General features: G+C 46.9%; 1 protein-coding gene across 1 annotated transcript in view; it reads right to left on the reverse strand.

Annotated features, from left to right (window-relative positions):
• LOC115200508 (serine/threonine-protein kinase TAO3-like) overlaps positions 1-23,766 on the reverse strand; it is a 141,169-nt gene that overhangs the window by 13,536 nt on the left and 103,867 nt on the right. Inside the window, 6 exon segments of the mRNA XM_029763631.1 lie at positions 1-234; positions 869-1,072; positions 3,638-3,766; positions 10,212-10,448; positions 17,099-17,230; positions 22,224-22,418. The exon segment at positions 1-234 is cut by the window's left edge and continues 6 nt beyond it. Of these exon segments, the coding sequence (XP_029619491.1) occupies positions 1-234; positions 869-1,072; positions 3,638-3,766; positions 10,212-10,448; positions 17,099-17,230; positions 22,224-22,418 (1,131 nt within the window).

The raw sequence follows: 23,766 nt of genomic DNA on the forward strand, positions 1-23,766 counted from the left end.
GTTCTTGGGTTGCTGCCGTAGCTCCAGAACGTGCTTGCGGCGGAGCTCTCTCTCGCGCCGGTTGTTGTATTCTATCTGGTTCTCCAGTTCTGTCTGGTGCTGCAGGCGGATCAGGTCCATGCGGAGCTTCTGAAGGGTTTTCAGCTGACGATGCTCCAGCTCCTGGGTGGACTCGTCATGTCTGATCAGCATGGCATGCTCCATCTCCTTCTGGGTCTTCTTCTTGTTCAGCTCCTGGAGAGAGAGAGACATGGGGAGGGAGAGATAGAGAGAAGGAGGGATAGATAGGGGGAGATAGGGAGAGAGGGGATGGGGGGAGAGAGGAATTATCATGGCCATCCAATGATTAAAACTTTGCTTTTATACAGACACTGGATGATGAGAACCTACTGCCATTTGGTCAGGAGCTGATCAGTATCTCGTGGTGTCGTTTTATTGACATTACCTCCCCCCCTCCCCCGATATACAGAGCAGATTAGGAGATTAGGACATTGTTGCCTTGCTTATACTTTCTTATCTGCTTTCCACGAGATGGGAAACCACTTCTTGGTGTTTTCCACGAAACATCAGAAAATACCGTTATTGGTCAAAGAACACTACGATTTGAACATTATTTTTCGTGTTACAGAAGCCATTTGAGGACAACATTGACCCTGGAAATGTTATGGATAAGCAGTTGGACATGTGATATTCACATCCCTACTGGATTGCAGTGTTCACTGCACACCACTTCAGACTGAACCTGAACTAAAATGTGTGACTATCTATACAAGATACTGTACATCCCAGTCATTCTTCACACAGTCATCCATTCCGCCTTGCCTCTCGTTTGAAATGGCCATCTGTACATCTATACAATATCCAGTACCTCTCGTATCTGCTCCTGTTCCAACGCATGCCTCTTGATCATGACTTTGCGTTTCAAGCATCTGCAGTTCCTGTCGTAGAAGACCCTCTGTTGGCTCAGAACCTGGGCCTCCTCCTCAGCCTGGCTGTGTTGCAGGTTCTCCTTGTGCTTGGACAGGCGCTCCTGCTTCTCCTTCTTAGTGGTGTGGTGGTCTTCATTCATCTCCTGGAAGATGGGGAGAGAGACAGAGGAGATTTTTACGGATATATAACGGTCCGTGATATACATGTTCTCCTGTCTAATGGTCAGGTGTGCAGCAGATGCTCTCATTATCAAAAGATATATAGGGTCCTCTAGAGCCATGTATCTAGAGAGTTGGGCCAATGAGGTTTCTGCATTATGATGTATTAACAATACACTACAACCTTCTATGAAAGCCATATTAGCTCCACATTAATCTGACACTACAACATTCTATGAAAGCCATATAATCTCCACATTAATCTGACACTACAACATTCTATGAAAGCCATATAAACTCCACATTAATCTGACACTACTACATTCTATGAAAGCCATATAATCTCCACATTAATCTGACACTACAACATTCTATGAAAGCCATATAATCTCCACATTAATCTGACACTACAACATTCTATGAAAGCCATATAAACTCCACATTAATCTGGCACTACAACATTCTATGAAAGCCATATAATCTCCACATTAATCTGACACTACAACATTCTATGACAGCCATATAATCTCCACATTAATCTGACACTACAACATTCTATGACAGCCAAATAATCTCCACATTAATCTGACACTACAACATTCTATGACAGCCATATAATCTCCACATTAATCTGACACTACAACATTCTATGACAGCCATATAATCTCCACATTAATCTGACACTACAACATTCTATGAAAGCCATATAATCTCCACATTAATCTGACACTACAACATTCTATGAAAGCCATATAATCTCCACATTAATCTGACACTACAACATTCTATGAAAGCCATATAAGCTCTACATTAACAGTACATATTGTGATAAAGTGGATATTCGTCAAAACCGTCATGATTGATGTATTGTAACAGGTCTACCATGTGGTTACTAAAATCTGATTTGGATAAATTAGGATGTTTTCACTGCATTACATATAGAAGTTGTCCCTTTTCAGATTGAGAAGTGACTGGTAAACTGGTAGCGTAGCTAGCATACAGAAATCGATGGTGGTAGTCAGTCGTTTTTAACTAATGCAGTTGATTGGTGACGAAAACATGAACATGTATTGGGGTTGACATCTATACAGCATTATAGTCCGGTTTTATCCCAACATAGTGTTAAGTACACGTATATACAGTAGCCTAAATGTAGGCCAATTTTGCTGGGGGAAAATGAGGAGATTTGGGATCTTTGCCCAACGCATTTCCATGGCATTTCCATTGTTTTTGTCGAGTTCCATTAGCCTATTAAATTACTAGAGGGGATATGTCATTAACCCTCAAAGTTCCAGAATGAGGTGAAATTGGCAGCCATATTGGTCAGGGAGAAATCCAACCCAGTCTAATTAGAAAGAATGGCAGTATAGAGGCATAATCCTGATTTTATTTATGCAGGAAAATAAAAGTAAGGAATGTGATATATCAGAAATTGTGTAATAGAATTGTCAACCTAAAACATTGTCATATAATTATAGAGTTTATACAGGTTTTATAAAAAATGTCTGTATAAATAGCTTAAAAATAGTCAACATTTTGTTTTCTTGGAAAGCTGTGACGCAATTATATGACCCAATATCAGTACTTGTTGCATTTACAACTTGTCTAAGTCCTATCGTCAACTGATTTCAGCCAGTGTATTGACTGCATTGTTTGAATGGAATGTTGGCATATTGGCAGTTCATTTGAAAAAAAAAAAAAAAGAATTATTCCTCTAAAAATGGCTAGCTAGCAATCAAACAAACATTCTTCAAATTCATTATTTTACACAATATCTTATCACAGGACTGGAAAACCATGGTTGACTAACTCCCTGACCAAAATGGCTGACCTTTATCCCATCATAAGAAGGTTCATGTCCATTATCGTATTCTAATTCCTAATTCTATGATTTAAACAATGCTATGTAACTGAATGTCTAGAATCAGAGCAATGTCTGTTAACTGAGATGGCCTAGTTCTGTTCACAACAACGGATCCAGTTCTGAGAAACAGTGCATCAAGGTTGTTAGAAACACAAACACAATGTGTGTGTGTGTGTGTGTGTGTGTGTGTGTGTGTGTGTGTGTGTGTGTGTGTGTGTGTGTGTGTGTGTGTGTGTGTGGAGTGACTCAGCTCCTCCTCAGTGAAATGAAAATGCACGATGACCAAACATACTGTACTTGTGTATGTTTGTGTGTGTGTTTGTATGTGTGTGTGTTTGTGTGTGTATTCGTAGGATGGTTGTTTCCACCCATCGCAATACATAGTAGATGTGTCATGGGTGCTGAGATTATTCCTACTGTAGAGGCATTATACGAGGGTACAGTGCTGTACTAGCTAGCTAGAGGACATAAGCAGTGTTGCGTTGCGACCTCTAATCTTTCCTTGCAGAGCTTGTACTAAGGATCGATTCAACTCAGCTCAATACAGAGCATATAGTGTGAGGCTGGGAAAGGAGGAAGAAAGGACCTCTCATCTTCTCCTTGCAGAGCTTGTACTAAAGGATCGATTCAACTCAGCTCAATACAGAGCATATAGTGTGAGGCTGGGAAAGGGGGAATAAAGGACCTCTTTCATCTTCTCCTTGCAGAGCTTGTACTGCTTCTTCTGATTATCTAGGAAGGTGGTGAGCTCCTTCTTCTGCTGGGAAACGATCTGCTGCTGGAACTTCTTCTCATCTGATGACATTGTCTTCATCTGAGGGGAAATGAGAGAGAGGGAGACGGGGAGGGGGGGGGGGGTTGGGAGAGAGTGAGTGTAATGTTTACTGTTCATTTTTATTGTTTATTTCACTTTTGTTTATTATCTAGTTCACTTGCTCTGGCAATGTTAACATATATTTCCCATGCCAATAAAGCCCTTAATTTGAATTGAGAGACAGGGGAGATGGAGGGAGGGGGGGGGGGGGAAGAGGCACATATATTAGTTAGCTATGAAGGGGCCTTGTATGGGAGAGAGGCACATGGGGAGCAAACAACACATGGCTAATGTTGTTTTGCTAGCAAGCTACGTGTCTGTTAGTGGTGTTAGTGTTAAGTATTGTTAGAGTATAGTGCATTCTGAAACTATTCAGACCACATCACTTTTTCCACATTTTGTTACGTTACAGCCTTATTCTAAAATTGATTGAATAATAGTTTTCCTCAATCTACACACAACAGTGTTAGTGGACGTGTTAGTGGACGTGCTAGTGGACGTGCTAGTGGACGTGCTAGTGGACGTGCTAGTGGACGTGCTAGTGCTAGTGGACGTGCTAGTGCTAGTGGACGTGCTAGTGCTAGTGGACGTGTTAGTGCTAGTGGACGTGTTAGTGGACGTGTTAGTGGACGTGCTAGTGGACGTGCTAGTGTTAGTGGACGTGTTAGTGGACGTGCTAGTGTTAGTGGACGTGCTAGTGGACGTGCTAGTGGACGTGCTAGTGGACGTGCTAGTGCTAGTGGACGTGTTAGTGGACGTGTTAGTGGATGTGCTAGTGCTAGTGGACGTGTTAGTGGACGTGTTAGTGCTAGTGGACGTGCTAGTGGACGTGCTAGTGCTAGTGGACGTGCTAGTGCTAGTGGACGTGTTAGTGCTAGTGGACGTGTTAGTGGACGTGCTAGTGGACGTGTTAGTGGACGTGCTAGTGGACGTGCTAGTGTTAGTGGACGTGTTAGTGGACGTGCTAGTGTTAGTGGACGTGCTAGTGGACGTGCTAGTGGACGTGCTAGTGCTAGTGGACGTGTTAGTGGACGTGTTAGTGCTAGTGGACGTGCTAGTGCTAGTGGACGTGTTAGTGGACGTGTTAGTGCTAGTGGACGTGCTAGTGTTAGTGGACGTGTTAGTGGACGTGCTAGTGGATGTGCTAGTGTTAGTGGACGTGTTAGTGGACGTGTTAGTGGACGAGCTAGTGGTAGTGGACATGCTAGTGGTAGTGGACGTGCTAGTGCTAGTGGACGTGCTAGTGGACGTGCTAGTGGACGTGCTAGTGGACGTGCTAGTGTTAGTGGACGTGTTAGTGGATGTGCTAGTGCTAGTGGACGTGCTAGTGGATGTGCTAGTGTTAGTGGACGTGCTAGTGGATGTGCTAGTGCTAGTGGACGTGCTAGTGGATGTGCTAGTGTTAGTGGACGTGCTAGTGGATGTGCGAGTGGACGTGCTAGTGGACGTGTTAGTGCTAGTGGACGTGTTAGTGGACGTGCGAGTGGACGTGCTAGTGGACGTGCGAGTGGACGTGCGAGTGGACGTGCGAGTGGACGTGCGAGTGGACGTGCTAGTGCTAGTGGACGTACTAGTGCTAGTGGACGTGCTAGTGCTAGTGGACGTGTTAGTGGACGTGCTAGTGGACGTGCTAGTGGACGTGCTAGTGGACGTGCTAGTGGTAGTGGACGTGCTAGTGCTAGTGGACGTGTTAGTGGACGTGCTAGTGTTAGTGGACGTAATAGTGGACGTGCTAGTGCTAGTGGACGTGCTAGTGGTAGTGGACGTGCTAGTGTTAGTGGACGTGCTAGTGTTAGTGGACGTGCTAGTGTTAGTGGACGTGCTAGTGCTAGTGGACGTGCTAGTGCTAGTGGACGTGCTAGTGGTAGTGGTAGTGGACGTGCTAGTGGACGTGCTAGTGCTAGTGGACGTGCTAGTGTTAGTGGACGTGCTAGTGCTAGTGGACGTGCTAGTGCTAGTGGACGTGCTAGTGCTAGTGGACGTGCTAGTGCTAGTGGACGTGCTAGTGCTAGTGGACGTGCTAGTGGTAGTGGACGTGCTAGTGGACGTGTTAGTGGACGTGTTAGTGGACGTGCTAGTGGACGTGCTAGTGGTAGTGGACGTGCTAGTGGTAGTGGACGTGCTAGTGGACGTGCTAGTGGTAGTGGACGTGCTAGTGCTAGTGGACGTGCTAGTGGTAGTGGACGTGCTAGTGGACGTGCTAGTGGTAGTGGACGTGCTAGTGGACGTGCTAGTGGACGTGCTAGTGGTAGTGGACGTGCTAGTGGTAGTGGACGTGCTAGTGTTAGTGGACGTGCTAGTGGACGTGCTAGTGGTAGTGGACGTGCTAGTGCTAGTGGACGTGCTAGTGGTAGTGGACGTGCTAGTGGACGTGCTAGTGGTAGTGGACGTGCTAGTGGATGTACTAGTGTTAGTGGACGTGCTAGTGTTAGTGGACGTGCTAGTGTTAGTGGACGTGCTAGTGCTAGTGGACGTGCTAGTGGTAGTGGACGTGCTAGTGGTAGTGGACGTGTTAGTGGACGTGTTAGTGGACGTGTTAGTGGACGTGTTAGTGGTAGTGGACGTGCTAGTGGACGTGCTAGTGGTAGTGGACGTGCTAGTGGTAGTGGACGTGCCAGTGCTAGTGGACGTGCTAGTGGTAGTGGACGTGCCAGTGGTAGTGGACGTGCCAGTGGTAGTGGACGTGCCAGTGGTAGTGGACGTGCCAGTGGTAGTGGACGTGTTAGTGCTAGTGGACGTGCTAGTGGTAGTGGACGTGCTAGTGGTAGTGGACGTGTTAGTGGACGTGTTAGTGCTAGTGGACGTGCTAGTGGTAGTGGACGTGTTAGTGGACGTGCTAGTGGTAGTGGACGTGCTAGTGGACGTGCTAGTGGTAGTGGACGTGCTAGTGGACGTGTTAGTGGACGTGCTAGTGGTAGTGGACGTGCTAGTGGACGTGCTAGTGGACGTGCTAGTGGACGTGCTAGTGGTAGTGGACATGCTAGTGGTAGTGGACGTGCTAGTGGACGTGTTAGTGGTAGTGGACGTGCTAGTGCTAGTGGACGTGCTAGTGGACGTGCTAGTGGACGTGCTAGTGCTAGTGGACGTGCTAGTGGTAGTGGACGTGCTAGTGGACGTGCTAGTGGTAGTGGACATGCTAGTGGTAGTGGACGTGCTAGTGGTAGTGGACGTGCTAGTGGTAGTGGACGTGCTAGTGGACGTGCTAGTGGACGTGCCAGTGGACGTGCCAGTGGACGTGCCAGTGGACGTGCCAGTGGACGTGCTAGTGTTAGTGGACGTGCTAGTGGACGTGCTAGTGGACGTGCTAGTGGACGTGCTAGTGGACGTGCTAGTGGTAGTGGACGTGCTAGTGGTAGTGGACGTGCTAGTGGTAGTGGACGTGCTAGTGGTAGTGGACGTGCTAGTGTTAGTGGACGTGCTAGTGGACGTGCTAGTGGACGTGTTAGTGGACGTGCTAGTGTTGGTGGACGTGCTAGTGGATGTGCTAGTGTTGGTGGATGTGCTAGTGTTGGTGGATGTGCTAGTGTTGGTGGATGTGCGAGTGGTAGTGGACGTGCGAGTGGTAGTGGACGTGCGAGTGGACGTGGACATGTTAGTGGACGTGTTAGTGTTAGTGGACGTGCTAGTGGACGTGCTAGTGTTAGTGGACGTGCTAGTGGGCGTGCTAGTGTTAGTGGACGTGCTAGTGTTAGTGGACGTGCTAGTGGTAGTGGACGTGCTAGTGGTAGTGGACGTGCTAGTGGTAGTGGACGTGCTAGTGGGCGTGCTAGTGTTAGTGGACGTGCTAGTGGTAGTGGACGTGCTAGTGGGCGTGCTAGTGGACGTGCTAGTGGGCGTGCTAGTGGACGTGCTAGTGTTAGTGGACGTGCTAGTGGACGTGCTAGTGTTAGTGGACGTGCTAGTGGTAGTGGACGTGCTAGTGGTAGTGGACGTGCTAGTGGTAGTGGACGTGCTAGTGGTAGTGGACGTGCTAGTGGTAGTGGACGTGCTAGTGGTAGTGGACGTGCTAGTGGTAGTGGACGTGCTAGTGGACGTGCTAGTGGTAGTGGACGTGCTAGTGGTAGTGGGCGTGCTAGTGGTAGTGGGCGTGCTAGTGGTAGTGGACGTGCTAGTGGTAGTGGACGTGCTAGTGGTAGTGGACGTGCAAGTGGTAGTGGACGTGCTAGTGTTAGTGGACGTGCTAGTGTTAGTGGGCGTGCTAGTGTTAGTGGACGTGCTAGTGTTAGTGGACGTGCTAGTGGTAGTGGACGTGCTAGTGTTAGTGGACGTGCTAGTGGGCGTGCTAGTGGGCGTGCTAGTGGTAGTGGACGTGCTAGTGGTAGTGGACGTGCTAGTGTTAGTGGACGTGCTAGTGGTAGTGGACGTGCTAGTGGTAGTGGACGTGCTAGTGGTAGTGGACGTGCTAGTGGTAGTGGACGTGCTAGTGGTAGTGGACGTGCTAGTGGTAGTGGACGTGCTAGTGGACGTGCTAGTGCTAGTGGACGTGCTAGTGGTAGTGGACGTGCTAGTGCTAGTGGACGTGCTAGTGTTAGTGGACGTGCTAGTGGTAGTGGACGTGCTAGTGCTAGTGGACGTGCTAGTGTTAGTGGACGTGCTAGTGGTAGTGGACGTGCTAGTGGACGTGCTAGTGTTAGTGGACGTGCTAGTGTTAGTGGACGTGCTAGTGTTAGTGGACGTGCTAGTGTTAGTGGACGTGCCAGTGTTAGTGGACGTGCCAGTGGATGTGTTAGTGCTAGTGGACGTGCTAGTGGATGTGCTAGTGTTGGTGGATGTGCTAGTGTTAGTGGACGTGCTAGTGGTAGTGGACGTGCGAGTGGTAGTGGACGTGCGAGTGGACGTGTTAGTGTTAGTGGACGTGCTAGTGTTAGTGGACGTGCTAGTGTTAGTGGACGTGCTAGTGTTAGTGGACGTGCTAGTGTTAGTGGACGTGCTAGTGTTAGTGGACGTGCTAGTGTTAGTGGACGTGCTAGTGTTAGTGGACGTGCTAGTGTTAGTGGATGTGCTAGTGGACGTGCTAGTGCTAGTGGACGTGCTAGTGGACGTGCTAGTGCTAGTGGACGTGCTAGTGGTAGTGGACGTGCTAGTGGACGAACTAGTGGTAGTGGACGTGCTAGTGGACGTGCGAGTGGACGTGTTAGTGGACGTGTTAGTGTTAGTGGACGTGCTAGTGTTAGTGGACGTGCTAGTGTTAGTGGACGTGCTAGTGTTAGTGGACGTGCTAGTGTTAGTGGACGTGCTAGTGGACGTGCTAGTGGTAGTGGACGTGCTAGTGGACGTGCTAGTGGTAGTGGACGTGCTAGTGGACGTGCTAGTGGACGTGCTAGTGGACGTGCTAGTGGTAGTGGACGTGCTAGTGGACGTGCTAGTGGACGTGCTAGTGTTAGTGGACGTGCTAGTGCTAGTGGACGTGCTAGTGGACGTGCTAGTGTTAGTGGACGTGCTAGTGGATGTGCTAGTGGACGTGCTAGTGGACGTGCTAGTGTTAGTGGACGTGCTAGTGTTAGTGGACGTGCTAGTGGATGTGCTAGTGGACGTGCTAGTGGACGTGCTAGTGGACGTGCTAGTGTTAGTGGACGTGCTAGTGTTAGTGGACGTGCTAGTGTTAGTGGACGTGCTAGTGTTAGTGGACGTGCTAGTGTTAGTGGACGTGCTAGTGGACGTGCTAGTGTTAGTGGACGTGCTAGTGTTAGTGGACGTGCTAGTGTTAGTGGACGTGCTAGTGTTAGTGGACGTGCTAGTGCTAGTGGACGTGCTAGTGGACGTGCTAATGCTAGTGGACGTGCTAGTGTTAGTGGACGTGCTAGTGGATGTGTTATTGGACGTGCTAGTGTTAGTGGACGTGCTAGTGGACGTGTTAGTGGACGTGCTAGTGTTAGTGGACGTGCTAGTGGATGTGCTAGTGGACGTGCTAGTGGATGTGCTAGTGGACATGCTAGTGGATGTGCTAGTGGACATGCTAGTGTTAGTGGACGTGCTAGTGTTAGTGGACGTGCTAGTGGACATGCTAGTGGACGTGCTAGTGTTAGTGGACGTGTTAGTGGACGTGCTAGTGTTAGTGGACGTGCTAGTGGACGTGCTAGTGGACGTGCTAGTGTTAGTGTTAGTGGACGTGCTAGTGGACGTGCTAGTGGACGTGCTAGTGTTAGTGGACGTGTTAGTGGACGTGCTAGTGGACGTGCTAGTGGACGTGCTAGTGGACGTGCTAGTGGACGTGGACGTGCTAGTGGACGTGTTAGTGGACGTCAAGGAGGGCATGCTGGACCATGAAGGTAAACCTATAATTTGCATAGTTACAGATGAACTGGTGTGCTTTTTAACAGCTTCCTGACATTGGGTGGCAGCAATGCTCAACCCATAGCATGAACAAGTTGTCCTTTCCCTCTCCCCAGACACCTTTGTTTGGACAGTATGGCACTTCTCCACGACAGGACCTCCCCAGACCCACCTCTTTTTCACAGTGGATGGTGTGTCTCTTGGCCAGTTTCTCTAGCTCTATATAGGCATTGTTGGCCTGAGTCTCCACCTCCTTCTGCAACTTCAGTCTATGTTCGTCCATCTCTGCCTTCAGCTTGTTCTCTAGAGCGATCAGCTGCTTCTGGTGCTGCCGTCTCATCCGTTTATAACCTGACATCTGCTCCCGCAGCTCATTCTCCTGCTCGTGCTGATGGATCTGCTTGGTTACCTGTGGAGGGGATTCAATCAATCAACCAACTAATTGCAAAGGTAGTTAGGACAACTGAGGTCATAAGTCCAACAGTATGGGATACACAAAGGCACTATCTGAATGACATAAAATCTGTCCTCTCCAATTCTACTGCCCTTCACCTGCACTGATTAGAAAAGAGGGAGGAGTAGATCCAACATTACAGAGGGAGAAGGAGTAGATCAGACAGTAGAAAGGAGGGAGGAGTAGATCAGACAGTAGAAAGGAGGGAGGAGTAGATCAGACAGTAGAAAGGAGGGAGGAGTAGATCAGACAGTAGAAAGGAGGGGAGGAGTAGATCAGACAGTAGAAAGGAGGGAGGAGTAGATCAGACAGTAGAAAGGAGGGAGGAGTAGATCAGACAGTAGAAAGGAGGGAGGAGTAGATCAGACATTACAGATCAGACAGTAGAAAGGAGGGAGGAGTAGATCAGACAGTAGAAAGGAGGGAGGAGTAGATCAGACAGTAGAAAGGAGGGAGGAGTAGATCAGACAGTAGAAAGGAGGGAGGAGTAGATCAGACAGTAGAAAGGAGGGAGGAGTAGATCAGACAGTAGAAAGGAGGGAGGAGTAGATCAGACAGTAGAAAGGAGGGAGGAGTAGATCAGACAGTAGAAAGGAGGGAGGAGTAGATCAGACAGTAGAAAGGAGGGAGGAGTAGATCAGACAGTAGAAAGGAGGGAGGAGTAGATCAGACAGTACAAAGGAGGGAGGAGTAGATCAGACAGTAGAAAGATGGGAGGAGTAGATCCGACAGAAAGGAAAAGTAGATCCAACATTAGAAAGGAGGAGGGAGGAGTAGATCAGACATTACAAAGGAGGAGTAGATCCAACATTAGAAAGCAGGGAGGAGTAGATCCAACATTAGAAAGAGGAGGGAGGAGTAGATCAGACATTAGAAAGCAGGGAGGAGTAGATCCAACATTAGAAAGAGGAGGGAGGAGTAGATCCAACATTAGAAAGGAGGAGTAGATCCAACATTAGAAAGGAGGAGGGAGGAGTAGATCCAACATTAGAAAGGAAAAGTAGATCCAACATTAGAAAGAGGAGGGAGGAGTAGATCAGACATTAGAAAGCAGGGAGGAGTAGATCCAACATTAGAAAGAGGAGAGAGGAGTAGATCCAACATTAGAAAGAGGAGGGAGGAGTAGATCAGACATTAGAAAGCAGGGAGGAGTAGATCCAACATTAGAAAGAGGAGGGAGGAGTAGATCCAACATTAGAAAGAGGAGGGAGGAGTAGATCAGACATTAGAAAGCAGGGAGGAGTAGATCCAACATTAGAAAGAGGAGAGAGGAGTAGATCCAACATTAGAAAGAGGAGGGAGGAGTAGATCCAACATTAGAAAGAGGAGGGAGGAGTAGATCCAACATTAGAAAGCAGGGAGGAGTAGATCCAACATTAGAAAGAGGAGAGAGGAGTAGATCCAACATTAGAAAGAGGAGGGAGGAGTAGATCCAACATTAGAAAGAGGAGGGAGGAGTAGATCCAACATTAGAAAGAGGAGGGAGGAGTAGATCAGACATTACAAAGGAGGAGTAGATCCAACATTAGAAAGGAGGGAGGAGTCGATCCAACATTAGAAAGAGGAGGGAGGAGTAGATCCAACATTAGAAAGAGGAGGGAGAAGTAGATCCAACATTAGAAAGAGGAGGGAGGAGTAGATCCAACATTAGAAAGGAGGAGTAGATCCAACATTAGAAAGAGGAGGGAGGAGTAGATCCAACATTAGAAAGGAGGAGTAGATCCAACATTAGAAAGAGGAGGGAGGAGTAGATCCAACATTAGAAAGAGGAGGGAGAAGTAGATCCAACATTGGAAAGGAGGAGTAGATCCAACATTGGAAAAGAGGGAGGCGTAGATCCAACATTGGAAAAGAGGGAGGCGTAGATCCAACATTAGAAAGGAGTAGATCCAACATTAGAAAGGAGGAGTAGATCCAACATTAGAAAGGAGGAGTAGATCCAACATTAGAAAGGAGGCGTAGATCCAACATTAGAAAGCAGGAGTAGATCCAACATTAGAAAGGAGGAGTAGATCCAACATTAGAAAGGAGGAGTAGATCCAACATTAGAAAGGAGGAGTAGATCCAACATTAGAAAGGAGGCGTAGATCCAACATTAGAAAGCAGGAGTAGATCCAACATTAGAAAGGAGGAGTAGATCCAACATTAGAAAGGAGGCGTAGATCCAACATTAGAAAGGAGGAGTAGATCCAACATTAGAAAGCAGGGAGGATTAAATCCAACATTAGAAAGGAAGAGTAGATCCAACAAGTGTCTTCAAGATATACCAAAATACCCTGTTCATACAGATCTGGTTTAAATCCAACCAGTTAATCAATGTAGATTGACTTCATGAGTGGACTATGATATAATGTTATTTACATTGGTTAGGTCAGCCAAAGTCAAGTCAAGTTAGTCCAAGTCACAACAACATAAAGAGTCAAGATGACAAACAAACCAAACCTGACAAAAGGGACTATCCAGATCCTCATAGTAGTCCCTCATCTTCTCATAACTCATCTTCTTAAGCCCAAGCATCATTGCAACGTTCATGTTCAACAACCGTGCGAGCACCCAGAAACCATGTGTGGTATATCCTACACCTGAACCCCTCAGCTCAGCTTTACCCAGACCAGCAACAAACCCACTGGTTGGTTAACGTTTGGACAAACGACTTTGGACAAACGCGGTGGCTGTGGGCTACACCGGAGCAGGCGTGTGAACTGTGAATGAGGTAGGGAGAAGGAGCGGACTCCATTGGCAGGCAGAACAGAGGGGGCATTAGAGGGAGCAGAGGGAGCAGCCTGCGTTCAGCAGGTGGGTCACATGAAAGCCTCTTTGAGAGACGGAGAGAAAGAGAGAAGTAGAGAGAGGGTGAGAGAGCGAGAGATCCCCTCCTAACCGAGTCAGAAAGGAAGATAGAGAAGTGGCTGAGAAAGGGGAGCGAGAGGGAGAGAGAGAGAGAGAGAGAGAGAGAGAGAGAGAGAGAGAGAGAGGAGAGAGAGAGAGAGAGAGAGAGAGAGAGAGAGAGAGAGAGAGAGAGAGAGAGAGAGAGAGAGAGAGAGAGAAGTAGAGAAAGGGTGAGAGATTCCCTCCTAATATATCTGAATCAATACCGCTACTGTGATGCAGGGACAATCCTAATCACTTGCTTTCACCTTGCTGCCACCACAGGCCAAGTCACGTCATGTGATCGCCATTCACAGGCTGGTCTCAAAGAAGGGAAATACGATCCAGGGGGGAACACTTCCAGGTCAAAGGTTAAGATTTATTTGATTGCGAGGACATTTTTGATTTGTTTAGTTGACCTTTCGCCAGGTAAGCTACTCAGCCAATAACCTGGTTGATCAAGGGAGCCTTGATGTGTGTTTTGAAGGAAAGTCTTATTTATTTTCAACATGTGTTATACACTCAATGTACAAAATATTAGAAACACCTTCCTAATATTGAGTTGCACCCTCTTTTGCCCTCAGCACAGGCAAAATTTGTTGGGGACTCTACAAGGTGTCGAAAGCGTTCAACAGGGATGATGGCCCATGTTGACTCCAAGTTGGCTGAATGTCCTTTTGGTGGTGGACCATTCTTGATACACACGGGAAACTGTTGAGCGCGAAAAACCCAACAGCATTGCAGTTCTTGACCCAAACTGGTGCGCCTGGAACCTACCTCGTTCAAAGGCATTTAAATCTTTTGTCTTGCCCATTTACCCTCTGAATGGCACACATACACAATCCATGTCTCAATTGTCTCAAGGCTTAAACATCCTTCTTTAACCTGTCTCCTCCCCTTCATCTACACTGATTGGAGCGGATTTAACAAGTGACATCAATAAGGGATCATTAGCGTTCACCTGCATCAGATGACCTGCCTCCACAATCACCCGACCTCAATCCAATTGAGATGGTTTGGGATGAGTTGGACTGCACAGTGAAGGAAAAGCAGCCAATAAGTGCTCAGCATATGTGGGAACTCCTTCAAGACTGTTGGAAAAGCATCCCAGGTGAAGCTGGTTGAGAGAATGCCAAGAGTCTGCAAAGCTGCCATCAAGGCAAAGGGTGGCACTATTTGAAGAATCTCAAATATAACATATTTTTATTTGTTTAACACTTTTTTGGTTACATGATTCCAAATGTGTTATTTCATAGTTTTGATATCTTCACTATTATTCTACAATGTAGAAAATAGTAAAAATAAAGAAAAACCCTGGAATGAGTAAGTGTGTCCAAACTTTTGACTGGTACTGTATGTGGACTAAAACAAAAGCTACATATCTCAGAAAGGCATAGAAGTGTTAATAAATACTATTTTGTACCCATCCCTCCCTCCCTCCCTCTCCCAGTCCGGCTGACCTGTAATAACCCCATTCATCCCTCTCTCCTCCAGATGAGGCTCACCATCCCTCTCTTCTCTTTCTCCCGTTTCCTCTTAACTGATATCTAACGCTTCATTCAGTGAGATCAGACAGAGTGCACCTCTCTTCTCTCCCGCTCTCTCTCCTTCAGTCACATTCCTCTCCTTCTCTCTCTCCTTCAGTCACATTCCTCTACTTCTCTCTCTCCTTCAGTCACATTCCTCTCCTTCTCTCTCTCATTCAGTCACACTCCTCTCATTCAGTCACACTCCTCTCCTCCCTCATTCAGTCACACTCCTCTCATTCAGTCACACTCCTCTCCTCCCTCATTCAGTCACACTCCTCTCCTCCCTCCTTCAGTCACATTCCTCTCCTTCAGTCACATTCCTCTCCTTCAGTCACACTCCTCTCCTCCCTCCTTCAGTCACACTCCTCTCCTCCCTCCTTCAGTCACATTCCTCTCATTCAGTCACACTCCTCTCATTCAGTCACACTCCTCTCCTCCCTCCTTCAGTCACACTCCTCTCCTCCCTCCTTCAGTCACACTCCTCTCCTCCCTCCTTCAGTCACATTCCTCTCCTTCAGTCACATTCCTCTCCTTCAGTCACACTCCTCTCCTTCAGTCACACTCCTCTCCTCCCTCCTTCAGTCACATTCCTCTCATTCAGTCACACTCCTCTCATTCAGTCACACTCCTCTCATTCAGTCACACTCCTCTCCTCCCTCCTTCAGTCACACTCCTCTCCTCCCTCCTTCAGTCACACTCCTCTCCTCCCTCCTTCAGTCACACTCCTCTCCTCCTTCCTTCAGTCACACTCCTCTCCTCCCTCCTTCAGTCACATTCCTCTCTGCCTACTTGACTGGCTCTCTTGTCCATCTGTCTGTCTGTGTTTGTTTATCTGTCTATTCTCTCACTTTCTTTTCCTTTAGCCTCCCTCCCTCAATTGTGTGTATGTTTTTCTCCTCTCTGTCCATCCCATTTATTTTCTCCCTCCCTCTACATTGTCATTTATTTCCCCCCCCCCACCCCTCTACCTGTTCTTTCCAGTCTGAGCGAGCAGTGCCGAGTCCATCAGGGGACGTGGGCCCGCCTCACGGCGGCAGAAAGCGATGATGTCATCGACTCATTGCAGCAGCAACAGACTCCACGCTGTCTGAATGCAACTCATACCTACCGCAATGGGGAATCAACACCACAATACCCTGCCTCATAAAACAACAACCACGTGAACAACCAACTCACTTAACCAATTCATTTGATTAACAGTCAGAGCGCTGATTTCACACTATTGATCAAATAAACACTACCTATGGCAGTCAGAACCAAGTAACCAGTAAACCAAGTATCCAGAACCAGAACACAGTAAACCCCAGTCAGTAAATCTAGCCTAACACACGGCATGTTAAGGACATTGACACCCCAGTGCCAAAGCCAGTCCAGGGCTTAAAACCAGTGGGAGGACAGACAGACCATAGACACCATTGGAACTGACCGACTGCTTACTGGAGCCTTGTATCCATGACAACATACATGGAAAGAGAAAGCGCGAGAGAGAGGCAGGGAGGGTAATCTTACTCCATACTGCACTGCACCCCTCCAGACTTAAGACAGAGGGGGTCGGAGTATTTATTTTGATTTATTTAACCTTTATTTAACTAGGCAAGTCAGTTAAGAACAAATTCTTATTTACATGACGGCCTCCCACGGCCAAACCAAGACGGCGCTGGGCCAATTGTGCGCCGCCCTATGGGACTGCCAATCACAGCCGGATGTGACTCAGCCTGGATTCGAACCAGGGACTGTAGTGTCGCCTCTTGCACAGAGATGCAGTGCTTTAGACCGCTGCACCACTCGGGAACCCCAAGTGAGTGATATATTTGCGAGGGGGAAAAAGTACAGGAGAGAATGAGCGAGGGAGAGAGGGAAGGAGAGAGAGGTGAAGAGGAGCAGAAGCAGAGTGAAGGACCGGGAGAACACAAAGGTGTTGAGTGTGTGGAAGGACACAGAGAGGGAGGGAGCGAGGGAGAGAAAGAATAGAGTGAGAACAAGAGAAAGAACAATACAAAAGGAAAGAGGAAGCTAGAGAGAGACAGCATGTGAGACACAAAGGAAAGAGGAGAGGTAAAGATGGACAGATTATGAGGGAGACTTGGTACCACCCAGGGAGAGTGACCTATGATGGTAGCCCTTTCCAGTGATGCTGATTAGATGGTGTATAGTAGAGAGAAAGGAGAGATAAATGAAGCTAGAGAGATAAAGGGTGTTGACCCTTACAAGTGATGCTGATTTGATGGTGGAGAAGTTGTTGTGGCGGTAGTTGTGTGCCTGGCTCATGTCAGAGGATAATGGCATCAGCTCCGGCCTGAGGTCAGGTTTCAGACCATTATCCCAGTTATACCTGTGGTCCTGAGGAGAGAGAGCGAGAGAGAGACAAGATAAATGTTGAATTTCATGGCCTGTAACTTCAAAACCTAAATGTAACTGTAGTTGATATAATTGAACGTTGCATTATTGGTAGCCAAATTATTCTTCATATAGGGCGTCTGGCGGAGAGGATAGGTATGGTGGTTGTTCTCTCATAGTTCTGTAGTGCCACAGGTTGGAAGTGAACAGTTTTGTACTGAACTCAAGCCAACGTTAGATGGTTAGACTTCCAAATTGGAGTGTGTATAAACCTACATATTTTATGTCAGTTCATGACCGGTTGACCAGTTAGTGCCTTCAGAAATTATCCATTTTACACATTTTGTTGTGTTACAGCCTGAATTTAAAATGGATTAAATTGATATTTGTTGTCACTGGCCTACACACTAAACCCCATAGTGTCAAAGTCGAATTATGTTGTAATTTTAAATGTATTATTAATTAAAAATGAAAAGCTTAAAATGTCTTCAGTCAACCCCTTTGTTATGGCAAGCCTAAATAACAAGGCACATAATAGGTTTCATCACTCTGTGTGCAATAAATCAAATCAAATGTTATTTGTCACATGCTCCGAATACAACAGGTGTAGACCGTACAGTGAAATGCGTACTTACAAGCCCTTAACCAACAATGCAGTTAGGAAAATATTTACTAAATAAACTAAAGTAAAAATTAAATAAAAAATAACACAATAAAATAACAATACCGAGGCTATATACAGGGGGTACCGGTACCGAGTCAATGTGCGGGGATACAGCTGAGTCGAGGTAATTTGTACATGTAGGTAAAGTGACTATGCATAGATAATAAACAGTGAGTAGCAGCAGCGTGAAAACAAAGTGGGAGTTGGGGGATAAATGTAAATAGTCCGGGTGGCCATTTTAATAATTGTTCAGAAGTTTTATGGCTTGGGGGTAGAAGCTGTTAAAAAGCCTTTTGGACCTAGACTTGGCGCTCCGGTACCACCTGCCATGAAGTAGCAGAGAGAACAGTCTATGACTTGGGTGACTGGAGTCTTTGACCATTTTTTGGGCCTTCCTCTGACACCTAGTATATAGGTCCTGGATGGCAGGAAGCTTGGCCCCAGTGATGTACTGGGCCGTTCGCACTACCCTCTGTAGCGCCTTACGGTCGGATGTCGAGCAGTTGCCATACCAGGCAGTGATGCAACCGGTCAGGATACTCTCAATGGTGCAGCTGTATAACTTTTGAGGGTCTGGGGACCCATGCCAAATCTTGTCAGTCTCCTGAGGGGGAAAAAGTGCTGTCGTGCCCTCTTCACGACTGTCTTGGTGTGTTTGGACCATGATAGTTTGTTGGTGATGTGGACACCAAGGAACTTGAAACTCTCGACCCGCTCCACTACACTCCCTTCAATGTGAATGGGGTGTGTTTAGCCATCCTTTTCCTGTAATCCACGATCATCTCCTTTGTCTTGCTCACGTTGAGGGAGAGGTTGTTGTCCTGGCACCACACCGCCAGGTCTCTGACCACCTCCCTATAGGCTGTCTTATCGTTGCCACTGTTGTGTCGTCAGCAAACTTAATGATGGTGTTGGAGTCATGCTTGGCCACGCAGTCGTGGGTAAACAGGGAGTACAGGAGGGGACTAAGCAAGCACCACTGAGGGGTCCCCGTATTGAGGATCAGCGTGGCAGATGTGTTGTTGCCTACACTTACCACCTGGGGGCGGCCCATCAGGAAGTCCAGGATCCAGTTGCAGAGGGAAGTGTTTAGTCCCAGGGTCCTCAGCTTAGTGATGGGCTTTGCGGGCCTTGTGAATGTTGACCTGTTTAAAAGGTCTACGGCTATGGAGAGCGGGATTACACAGTCATCCGGAACAGCTGGTGCTCTCATGCATGCTTCAGTGTTGCTTGCCTCGAAGCAAGCATAAAAGGCATTTAGCTCGTCTGGTAGGCTCACATCACTGGGCAGATCGCGGCTTGGTTTCCTTTTGTAGTCGGTAAAAGTTTGCAAGCCCTGCCACATCCGGTGAGCGTCTCAGCCGGTGTAGTAGGATTCAATCTTAGTCCTGTATTGATGCTTTGCCTGTTTGATGGTTCGTCTGAGGGCATAGCGCGATTTCTTATAAGCGTCCGGATTAGTGTCCCTCTCTTAGCTCGGTGCGGATGCTGCCTGTAATCCATGGCTTCTGGTTGGGATATGTACATATTGTCAATGTAGGCACGACGTCGTCGATGCACTTATTGATGAAGCCGGTGACTGAGGTGGTATACTCCTCAATGCCATTGGATGAATCCCGGAACATATTCCAGTCTGTGCTAGCAAAACAGTCCTGTAGAGTAGCATCCGCATCATCTGACCACTTCCGTATTGAGGGAGTCACTGGTACTTCCTGCTTTAGTTTTTAATTGAAAGCAGGAATCAGGAGGATAGAATTACGGTCATATTTGCCAAATGGAGGGTGAGCTTTGTATGCATCTCTGTGTGTGGAATAAAGGAGGACTAGAGTTTTTTTTTTTCTTCTCCGGTTGCACGTGACATGCTGGTAGAAATAAGGTAAAATGGATTGCCTGCATTAAATTCCCCGGCCACTAGGAGCGCCGCTTCTGGATGAAGGAAAGGAAAGGGGGATACCTAGTCAGTTGTACTACTGAATGCATTCAACTGAAATGTGTCTTCCACATTTAACCCAACCCCTCTGAATCAGAGAGGTGCGGAGGGCTGCCATAATCGACATCCATGTCAACGGCGCCCAGGGAACAGTGGGTCAACTGTCTTGCTCAGGGGCAGAACGACAGATTATTACCTTGTCAGCTCAAGGATTCAATTCAGCAACCTTTCGGTTACAGGACCAACGCTCTAACCACTAGGCTACCTGAAAATGTTCTTGTTTGCTTATGGCCTTATACAGCTTGTTGAATGCGGTCTTAGTGCCAGCATCGGTTTGTGGTGGTAAATAGACGGCTACAAAAAATATAGATGAAAACTCTCTTGGTAGATAGCAGAGGTGTGGACTCGAGTCACATGACTTGGACTCGAGTCAGACTCGAGTCACAAATATGATGACTTGCAACTCAACTTTGACACCAATGACTAGTGACTTGACTTGGACATGAGCCCTTTGACTTGAACTGACTTGATACCCTCCCCAAGCCCAAATATAAAAATGATGCTATTAAAAAGTGTGCAGCGCATCAACTCTTCATTTAACGGATTACAGTTTGAATCGGACAGCAGCCAAGCAAATTGTGTCAGCTGAGAAAAAGTTGTGCGTGGCAGTGCAGAGGAACGTCGGCGAGTGAATTCAGATGGAGCGCTTGGAAAGATGATACTTATCTAATCAAGATACTGTATATTAGTGTTTTATTTTACAAATGTAAATTTTTTCTTTCACATGAGTATTTTGTGTAGATCATTGACAAAAAATGACAACTAAATCAATTTTACTCCCACTTTGTAAAACAACAAAACGTGGAAAGAGTAAAGGGGTGTGAATACTTTCTGAAGGCACTGTACATGTATGAAAAGGAACTCTTTATCAGTGTGAATCTATAGACAGACAACATGCCACCTTCTCTTGTTCCTATACACCCATGCTGGCCTTGTGGAATATCAGCAACCCATACACCCATCGTTAATAACAGTTAACTAAACGATAAAGACCAGGAAAGATGTGTGGTTGAAGAGGAGGAAATAAACATCTCATAATCTGCAAGTTTGAAGTGTGAGTGTGCCTGTGTATTCTGTGCTGCGATGCCTGAGACATGCAGGGCATTCAGAATGAATGTCAAGCATTCAGCAGTGTGTCCAGCTCAACCCTCAGCCTGTGTGGCAACGCCAGGCGAGAGAAGAGAAGAGGAGAGGTCAGGGCATCTTTGTTCTCAAAGTGTGATTCACAGGAGTGATGAACTCTGTCTGTGTGCTGTGTGTGTGTGTGTGTGTGTGTGTGTGTATATCATCTTTACAGGAATCAAGCTGAGCAGCATTTTAAAAGTGGAAGAATATATCTTTGGTTTCCATGGCATCAGTGTTTTTAATTGAAGGGTGTTGGGTTTGGTTAGGTTTATATAGTATGATTATATGAATACCGCGGCACGGTTGGTTCTGTTTGTGTGTGTCTTTATTTGGGTGAGGGTTGGAGTGTATCGCTATCCCTCCTGTGTGTCATTATTTGGGTGAGGGTTGGAGTGTATCGCTATCCCTCCTGTGTGTCATTATTTGGGTGAGGGTTGGAGGGTATCGCTATCCCTCCTGTGTGTCATTATTTGGGTGAGGGTTGGAGTGTATCGCTATCCCTCCTGTGTGTCATTATTTGGGTGAGGGTTGGAGTGTATCGCTATCCCTCCTGTGTGTCATTATTTGGGTGAGGGTTGGAGGGTATCGCTATCCCTCCTGTGTGTCATTATTTGAGTGAGGGTTGGAGTGTATCGCTATCCCTCCTGTGTGTCATTATTTGGGTGAGGGTTGGAGGGTATCGCTATCCCTCCTGTGTGTCATTATTTGGGTGAGGGTTGGAGTGTATCGCTATCCCTCCTGTGTGTCATTATTTGGGTGAGGGTTGGAGGGTATCGCTATCCCTCCTGTGTGTCATTATTTGAGTGAGGGTTGGAGGGTATCGCTATCCCTCCTGTGTGTATGAGCGTTTGTACATCCCTGAGAGCTGTCATTCTTCAGGACTTGGGTTTAAGTTTGGTGTAGGTGGTTGTTGGCTGGCTGGCTGGCTGGCTGGCTAGAGAGATTAAGGGGCTAGATGAGTAGTACCTTCTTGATGTGTATGTTCATGTTTGTTTGCGTCATTCTTGAGGACGTGGGTAGTGTTGGAGTGAGTGACTAGCTGGAGGGACACTGATAGTGCTACTTTTATAGTGTGTGTCTCTCCTGCTGTCCGGCCGTCTCTCTCCTGCTGTCAGTTTTACCTTCTTGGTGTGTGTGTGCGTGTATGCTAGCGTATGTCGCTCTCTCTCACTCTGTCAGTGTATGTGTGTATGTTTCTCTCTCTCTGTCAATAATACCTTCTTGGACTGTGCGGAGGACTCTAAGCTGCTGTCGTAGTCGTGGTGCATCATGGTCATGTCGGAGCAGCTCTCGTCTAGGACCTCCTGCATGCTGTTGACGCTGCTGCTCTGGCTTCCTGTACTGACTGAGGTGCTGGGGAGGGAGTGGTTACTGCCCAGGCTGTTCATCTTACAGCTGGCCTGCTCACAGTCCTGGAGGAGAGAGAGATGGTAATCAGTATACACACACTGTGGGAAATATACACACACCCCTTGCCCCTTCCCACCCCTCAACTGTAAATATGGGTTTACAAATAGCCTCATTAAGCTTGGAGTGACCTTAATACAGCAGACATAATGTCCTGCCATCCAGAGGGCAACAGAGTCAAAGTAATGCTAAATAGCCCATTAACCCCCATTTGTTTAAATGGGGGACGTTTCACCTGGACAGACAGTATCGATGTCAGTCCTGTCCGTGTCCGTCCATCCTGACAGGATCAGCATGCTTGAGTGTGTCATACAAAACAGAGCGTGTGGCAGTGAGGGGAGACCCCAGCATAGGGAAATCAAAACCACACGTCTGTGTGGCAGTGAGGAGAGACCCCAGCACAGGGAAATCAAAACCACACGTCTGTGTGGCAGTGAGGGGAGACCCCAGCACAGGGAAATCAAAACCACACGTCTGTGTGGCAGTGAGGGGAGACCCCAGCACAGGGAAATCAAAACCACACGTCTGTGTGGCAGTGAGGAGAGACCCCAGCGCAGGGAAATCAAAACCACACGTCTGTGTGGCAGTAAGGGGAGACCCCAGCACAGGGAAATCAAAACCAGAATGTCTAGAAATGTGTTAATATCTATACAATTATGAAGAGCTTAATAAGTAAGGGCAAAAAAATGGTTGGAGAACTGAGACGCTGGGCTATATAACAGGGTACACATGACTCTGTATCATTGTTCCTTCGCCCTAGTTCAAGACAGGTGAACAGGAGGACAGCGGTTTTCTTCATGTCAATCTTTGTTGACCTCTGGGACAACTACAGTATTCCATTTGTGCCAGACCATAACAGGAGTTCAGTTGACTCCAGAGGCTTATCCACCCTGACACACAATGGCATTGTTTTAATATTATATTCATGTAATCAAATGTTTCTGGGTAGACATCTTACTGATATGTTTTATAGTAAAGTAAGAATATTAGTGGTTATAGTCAATGTACAGTTGAAGTCGGAAGTTTACATACACTTAGGTTGGAGTCATTAAAACTAGTTTTTTAACCACTCCACAAATGTCTTGTTAACAAACTATAGTTTTGGCTAGTCGGTTAGGACATCTACTTTGTGCATGACAAGTAATTTTTCCAACAATTGTTTACAAACAGATTATTTCACTTATAACTCACTGTATCACAATTCCAGTGGGTCAGAAGTTTACATACACTAAGTTGTCTGTGCATTTAAACAGCTTGGAAAATTCCAGAAAATGATATAATGGCTTTAGAAGCTTCTGATTGACTCAAATTATGTCAATTAGCCTATTGGAGGTGTACCTGTGGATGTATTTC

The sequence above is a fragment of the Salmo trutta genome, chromosome 9 (genome assembly GCF_901001165.1).
Source record: "Salmo trutta chromosome 9, fSalTru1.1, whole genome shotgun sequence".
NCBI lineage: Eukaryota > Metazoa > Chordata > Actinopteri > Salmoniformes > Salmonidae > Salmo > Salmo trutta.